The sequence below is a fragment of the Sinocyclocheilus anshuiensis genome, unplaced genomic scaffold (assembly GCF_001515605.1).
Source record: "Sinocyclocheilus anshuiensis isolate Anshui unplaced genomic scaffold, SAMN03320099.WGS_v1.1 scaffold826, whole genome shotgun sequence".
NCBI classification, from domain to species: domain Eukaryota; kingdom Metazoa; phylum Chordata; class Actinopteri; order Cypriniformes; family Cyprinidae; genus Sinocyclocheilus; species Sinocyclocheilus anshuiensis.
Window position 1 is genome coordinate 142,587 of NW_015536492.1, and position 7,633 is coordinate 150,219.

General features: G+C 37.1%; 2 protein-coding genes across 2 annotated transcripts in view; both read right to left on the reverse strand.

Annotated features, from left to right (window-relative positions):
• LOC107685530 (structural maintenance of chromosomes protein 3) overlaps window positions 1-415 on the reverse strand; it is a 24,729-nt gene extending 24,314 nt beyond the window's left edge. The window contains exon 1 of the mRNA XM_016482143.1: window positions 194-415. Within this exon, the coding sequence (XP_016337629.1) occupies window positions 194-208 (15 nt within the window). The 5' untranslated portion in view covers window positions 209-415. The remainder of the gene's footprint in view (window positions 1-193) is intronic.
• Window positions 416-3,355: 2,940 nt separating this feature from the next.
• Window positions 3,356-7,633, reverse strand: part of dusp5 (dual specificity phosphatase 5) — a 6,101-nt gene continuing 1,823 nt past the window's right edge. The window contains 3 exon segments of the mRNA XM_016482154.1: window positions 3,356-4,017; window positions 6,251-6,470; window positions 6,834-6,976. Coding sequence (XP_016337640.1) covers window positions 3,623-4,017; window positions 6,251-6,470; window positions 6,834-6,976 — 758 coding nt within the window. The 3' untranslated portion in view covers window positions 3,356-3,622.

The following is a 7,633-nucleotide window of genomic DNA, read 5'->3' on the forward strand; positions in this document are numbered from 1 at the left end:
GCTAATGCTAAAGCTAATGCTAACTTCATTGAAGGCCGTGTACTTCTCAAAAACTACAACCCAACATGCTCAAGATTAAGAAAAATGCGTTTTGTGCACATTTGACATATGTGAATAAGTAGTTTAATCGCATAATTCAACATATAAATCATAATTTCACACGCAGCGGGTGAGCCGCATCTCAGTCTCTTACCTGTTTAATGTACATGGCGGCTTATGCACAAAACTCTCCTCAGAAACCAGCCGAATCAAACACCCTCCTCCTCAGAGAGAAGAAGGGTTAAGTGAAGATAAATATATCTGCACACCGGATGAATCTGTCCGATATTTACTCTTCTGTACTATCAAATTGTTCCTTCCATCCCCTCACGAAACAGACATAACAGTCAAAATGGCGAAAGAGGCGGGACGAACGGACGAGTCTACTTGACTTTTTAGGGAGACTAATATGTATTGTTTATTATAAATGTTCAAAGGAGTAGTAAATGGAGCTCAGGGACTTCATATATCAATATAAATCAAGTACATTTATTAATAATTGATTGTTTAATGAGCTTCTTGCTGTTTCATTAGTTTCATATCCATTTCGTCTGCAACGCTACCCCTATTTCTGTTAGTTTAGTCCTTCGAGGTAGAGATTGGGCGCCAAGACAGCTGCTCTGTGTAATAAAGCATGCTGTGCTCTTTGATTGTTACCGAACATTGTACTTTCACACGTTTCATTTGTTATTGAAATACAATTCCACGTTTCATTTATTATTTAAAGAAAAGTGGAAAAACTTTTAATCCTTTTAATTAAAATAAAATAAAACAAAAGTACCATACATGAATACAGCGATCGTTCTTTCTTTATTCACACTTAAAGGGGTCATATGATGCGATTTCAATTTTTCCTTTCTCTTTGAAGTGTTACAAGCTCGTGGTGCATAAAGAAGATCTGTAAAGTTGCAAAGACTAAAGTCTCAAATCCAAAGAGATATTCTTTATAAAAGTTAAGAGTTAGCCACACCTACCTAAAACGGCTCGTTCTAACACGCCCCCACATATCTACGTCACGATGTGGGAAGATTTGCATAACGCCGCCCAAATGTTCACGCAAAGAAAGAAGCGTAACTTTTATTCTCGCTGTAGTATTGTTGCTGCCGCCATGTTGTGGAGACGCTGTGTGTTTCGTTGTGAAAGCGAAACTACTTTGTTTGGCCTTCCAAAAGAGGACGATATCTGCTTCTTCATGCTTAGAGCTGATCTGTGCTGGTCGCTGAGAAAATACAACAGTATGGTGAGGGGCGTAACATTTCCATCTCACGCTTGAGGTATTCGGCCAATCACAACGCACTGGATAGCTGGCCAATCAGAGCACACTTCGCTTTTTCAGACCGATGAGCTTTGTAAAAATCAACGCGTTTCAGAAAGGCGGGGCATAGAGGAGCAACAATAATGTACAGTATGTGGAAAATAATGTTTTTTTTTACTTTAAACCGCATAAACATTTCATTACACCAAATACACAAAATAATGTTCTTTTTAGCAACATCATATGACACCTTTAAACTTGCATAACTGCTGTGCTATACAGAAAAAAAAAGTGTTATTGGTTACTAGCAGTGTTGGTTAAGTTACTGTAAAAAAAAAAAAAATTGATAGGCTAACTAGCCTACTAATTACTTTATAAATCTTTTAACCTCGACCAGTTGAACAATACAAGGATAGACATAAGCTGTTCTTTTAATTCTTTCAAATAAATAATATAAAATTGCATAAATTATTCTTGAACTGACCGAAGTATGGGCCCAAGGTTACATTAAGAATGTACATTTATAGTTAGATGTTAAATTTTGGTGTTAAATTCACTATTGTTTTATATAGAATTGCGCTATATAGTCTAGTAACTGTAATTAAATGACATAAAAATTAAAAGTAATCCCTTACTTTACTTTTTCAAGGAAAAGTAATTGGTAATGCATTACACCCAACACTTTTTTTTTTTTTTTTTGGTCGTTTTCCCCACGCACCTATGGATTACCTACAGGTGTGCGAGGGTAATTATTGATTGATAACAAGGAGGGAATAAAATTCATTCCCAACTAGTAAATAACGTAGTTTAATATTATAGTTAATGTACACAAAACGAAAAACAAACTGCTTACTTCTGGATTCAGTCAGGTTTGGTGAATAGCAATTGCTGTTTGTGTGCCTGTATGCTTTCATGAAGCCCAACACACGTCTTTTGTCCAAAGAATGTGTTATCTTAATATTGTGCCACAAAAGCTTTTATTGCTAATTATTTTGTTGATGAATATATTCCTAAAGCATATTCAGTGCAATTCAATGTGCTTTTTGCATTCCGAAACTCTGCTTTGTAGAGTCAATGTGTCTAGTGTGAATCCTAAATGGGAGTCAAAATAAATTTGAGTTGCTTTTGCATGTAGTGTGAAGAAGGGATTATGTATATTCCCCTCAAAAAATAATAATAATAATACATGTAAATATTTCTAAAGTATTTGTCACAGCAGAGGTCACTATAGTGTCTTTTTACTGTGGCGTAAACTCCTTCAATTTTTTTGTGAGGGCAAACGTTTATAGTCTGTCAGTATAATAACAAAGGCATGAGGTGGTGGAATATTCTTGCTTTTTGGGGGGGATGGGGGGGTATCTGCAGATTGTGTTTAAAGGGGACATATGATGCGATTTCAATTTTTCCTTTCTCTTTGGAGTGTTACAAGCTGATTGTGCATAAAGAAGATCTGTAAAGTTGCAAAGACTAAAGTCTCAAATCCAAAGAGATATTCTTTATAAAAGTTCAGAGTCAGCCACGCCTACCTAAAACGGCTCGTTCTAACACGCCCCCACATGTCTACGTCACGATCTGGGAAGATTTGCATAACGGTGCCCAAATGTTCACGCAAAGAAAGAAGGCGTAACTTTTATTCTCGCTGTAGTATTGTTGACGCTGCAGCTCAGTAATTATGTCCCCACTGGATGCAATGAATGCCGCGTTTATAATGGGTTTTAATGTTTTTGTCTGGTCGCTCCGGGACACGGCATCAACAGTATGGTGAGGGGCGTAACATTTCCGTCTCACGCTTGAGGTATTCGGCCAATCACAACGCACTGGATAGCTGGCCAATCACAGCTGTTTTTTTAACTTTAAACCGCATAAACACATTTCATTACACCAAATACACAAAATAATGTTCTTTTTAGCAGCATCATATGACCCCTTTAAAAACTGTAAAACATAGCAAAGTAAATTAAACCGGCTAATAATAAACCGACAACATGAACACATTTTTGCACTTCTGTAAAAATGTTTATTAACAGATCCACAATTCATAAAAAAAGAAACTGTAAAAAAAAAATAATAATAATTTAATTTGCTCAGCTAGGCGCTGTTGATAGGCAGAACATAATCGAGCTAAGGCAGGTATTGCAGTGTAATCATTGTGCAGTGGTTTTCTCTAAGGCAAACAAAATAAAAAAGCAAACACTGTCTTCAATGATTTTTTTTTTTTAATATGAAAACATAAGCATTTTATTCCCTGTGATAGTCCATTGCTTTGTTCCGTTCACCCGTCCTTTAATTTTCAAGTACACTGAGACTGCAATGAGTCAGACAGCCGGTTTAAGGCAGCGCAGTTATTGGACTCAGTTTGAACTGGTGAACCGATGGTTGGATGGGCATTGGTGTCAGGAAGGAGGTAGGGAAGGTGAAAACCGAGGACTCGAAGTTTTCCGTTTCGAGTGTGAAGTCGCCACTAAAGAAGGTGGGTGTCTCCTGAGTGGCAGGAGTGACGGACGGAGGCGCGGAAGAAACCACTTCCGACTCGAACTGCAGTAGTTGACCCATGAAGCTAAAATTGGGCGAGACGATGGCACGCCGCTGTCGGATGACCTCAAAGGCCTGCTCCAAGCACAACCGTTGGGTTTTCATGATGTACGCCATGCAGATTGTGGGAGAACGAGAGATTCCAGCCTCGCAGTGGACCAGCACTTTACCTCCCTCTTCTTTCACACGTTCTGTGGAGAGAAAAGAACACGAATTCATTACAAAAGCACTTGAATTAACAGCACGAGTCACCAAAAATACAGACCGTCTTTTAAGTCAAACTTCAAGCCAGACTTTATTTGTAAAGCACATTTAAAAACAACAGAAGTGTCCCGTGCACTTTTAAACTTATGGAAAAGAAAGAAAGAAAAAATAATAAAAGGTGAAGTAGCAGCACCAGACAAAATAACAATGACTGTTTTCAAACAAGTTCCCCAAACACGCCCCTCATCTGCCATTGGCCAGTCAAACAAATAGCCCCGCCCCAAATTTACACCATTGGTTGAGTCAGCGTTGCTATGCTGGACTGGACTTGAATCTTCAAAAAGAAACTGCAAGTAACACCAAATTAAATGTGAAATTTAGAAATAGAAAGACTGAAATTGTATTTTCTAAAATATTTTTTTTACAATGTATGAATGGCTTACTTATAGTTTGAGCACATTAATTTTGGTATGTAAAATATGTTTACATAACATTACAATGTGTAAATGCCATTAAATGGTGCTGTGTTATAGAGTTGTGAGAGGGAACGAGTGAAACACAATCCTGGTTATTTTTCAGTTCTTCTGATATCCTCAGTTCATTATCGCTCGGCTAATTCATTTCCTCCCTGACCCTTTTTTATCGTAATGTCATATCAATTTCATTTCCACCCCAGAAAGCTCTGACGCACAAATCCATAAATTCACACCATTATGGAAAGCTCTGATTGTGTATTCCTGTCTAATTTAATACAGCTAAGCAGATTCCAGCCTCATTGGAATCTGAAGAAGTGAAGCGCGTGTTCATGCGAGATCCTTCGCTGCTGGTCTCTTTAAAACAAAACCTGCTGGTGTGAATCACGCCTGAAGCCCATCTGGAGCGGAGCGGTGCCGAGCTGTGGGCGTCATAATGACTATCACACTCCCTAATGCGCCTAAATATTACCACACACTCATTAGCCGAAGCTTTCGATGGATTATTCTTTCACTTCACTGCTATCGCTTTCCTGCGGGAGACCAAATCACCTCACGGTCTCTTACGTAATGCTGTATTCAGACAAATGTAAATGAAACTTGAGTATATTCGAATGAAATGTGGGATATGCGAGTCAAAGTCCTTGAATGGCAGGATGACATGGTTAAAGCCTCACTAGAGAAACTGAAATATGAATACAGGTCAAGCTGGGAGTTTTGGTCATATGTGAAGTCTATGTAAACAACGTCTACTTGGCTTTTTTATGCAGTGATGTCATAGAAGCAGCATTTTTGGTTCACCAAAGAACCTTTCAGTTTCAGTTTCAGGACAAGCTTCCTGCAAAACACCCATAAATAGCCTTAAACACTCTCAGATCATTGTGTAAACATATTCACCTGATAAGGAAGCCGTGAACAACCTACAAAACACATGCCAGTCCATTCTTAGCACACAAACACACCTAACGCCACTAATCATCGACTCATCCACTGACACACTGGCCACTTCTATGATCTTGGATTAGTCTAACCTGTGACTCACAGCGGCATGTCCGTTTATCTTTCTTTATCTTTATGTTTTATCTTATTTATTTTTTTTCAGTAGGAGTTGGTATTAATTGCATTTCCGAGAATACAAGTAACATGGGATTTGTAGGTGTAAATAAAGGTGCTGTCCAGTCGGATTATGGAAATTATGTGTTAGTAAAGCAGAGGAAGTCTTATTTTTACACGACCTGAAATAAGCTCCACTATCTATAGGTCTGTGCTCAGTTCTGGGAATGGTTTTAGCCATACGGGTGAAGTTTACATGACACTAAAGATGTTGTCATTTAAAACTTCTTATTCTTATTAATAACCCACTGAAGCAAGTAATAATATCATATCAGTTTTAACCACATCCGAATGTGAGACTAAAGTGCTCAGACTGGAAAACTGTGTATGCTCAGACCACTAAACTAAAAAAAATAATAACTTAAATCATTAAAAACAGCTTTAAATAAAAAAAAAAATAATAAAAAAACAAATGATATATAACACATAATTAAATAATTAAATTAAATGTAAAATATAAAAAATAAAAATAAAATAAAAATTATATAACATAATTAAATTACAAAATTAAACATGAAATAAAATAATTAATTACAAAATAAAATGAAAAATAAAAAGGAATCAAAATTATTAAATAATTTAAAAATAATTAATACACACACACACACAACTATAGTATATATACACTATTTACCAATAAAATCTATGGCCTCCTGGAAGTGTGAGCTGATATCTGCCGTGTGACTGTCCTCCACCGGGATCCATTTGTAGTCATACAGTCCTTTGGCAGGCCGCGAGTCCCTGCGTGAGACGTTCAGCAGCGCTGTAATGCGGAGGTCACTGAGATAGTCCTGTCTACAGGCGTGATAGGCACTGCCCAGGTATAGGAAAGGCAAGATCTCCACCGGCCGTCCCTGAAAAATAACAACAATAAACAGATATCAAAACTGAAACTCTCAAAACAGATTCACCACCTAACACTGTTTGACCTTATCATAAAAACTGAACAGCAGACTAAAGGTCAGACATAAAAGGACCTCAGATGTCCGTTGGATGTCTTTGAAGGATTGTAAGGGGGCTCTTTGGTTTGGGTAGATGGATGGTTGGGTTACATACATACATATATGGAGTAGAATCTTTAACCACATAGTCTTTTCTGTGTTTTTGGACTCATATTAGAGGGGGAGTTGTTGCAGAAACTCCAACAGTTAGAGGAAGTGGTTTCGGTGGAAGTGGGTTAAAATGAGGAAACAACAGCTCGCTTTCTTCTCTCTTACCTGATCATAGTCTGGTTTGTGGCGAGAACCCAGTTTGTCACAGTGACTGCTGACGCCTCTTTCACTTTTGTCTTCACTCAGATCCACAGACTTGGTTTCAGTGCAAAGCTCGGGGTAATGGGAATGGAAGTTCTCGTAGCCTCCTGGAATGAGAAATGCGCCGTTATTATGAGTTGTCAAGGATTGTTGAGTCGTTCACCTTATCAAGAGCTTCACGTGCTGCAGTTTGAGCTGACTGTGAGAGGCAAAAAGAGAATCCCACCAACAGAGGGAGAGTGTTCATGAGATCAAGGGCTTGACTTGCATTCAGCAAAATCTCCTAGTTTCAACATGTCTTTTTAACAAGTTGAATAAATTAATCTAAAAATCCCTGTACGTTTGAATGCAATGTTATCATTGAAAGGAGTAAAATATGATATAGGCTATAGCTATAAATATCACTGTGCTGTTTCTCATACTTCCCTCTCTGACTCATCCGTCCTTTGATGCACAAAGAGAATTTATCTCTTGAAAACCAGACAAAAACCTAAGCTATTAATTTAGCATAAAGATTAATGTTAAGCGTACATACTTATATATGCTGTGTGAGGTGAGAGATTTTAAATAAATAGGCCATAGTTTTACATTTTAGTTCACTTGTATTATATTATTTTATCATTTTATTGTAATAAAATCTATTATGTTGTAAAAATGTGTATAATTTTTTTAAATATATGTGTAATTCTGTTTTTATTTTTTAAACATCAATAGAATAAACAGTTTAATTATAATTATTTTAATTAACTTAATCTTACATTTTA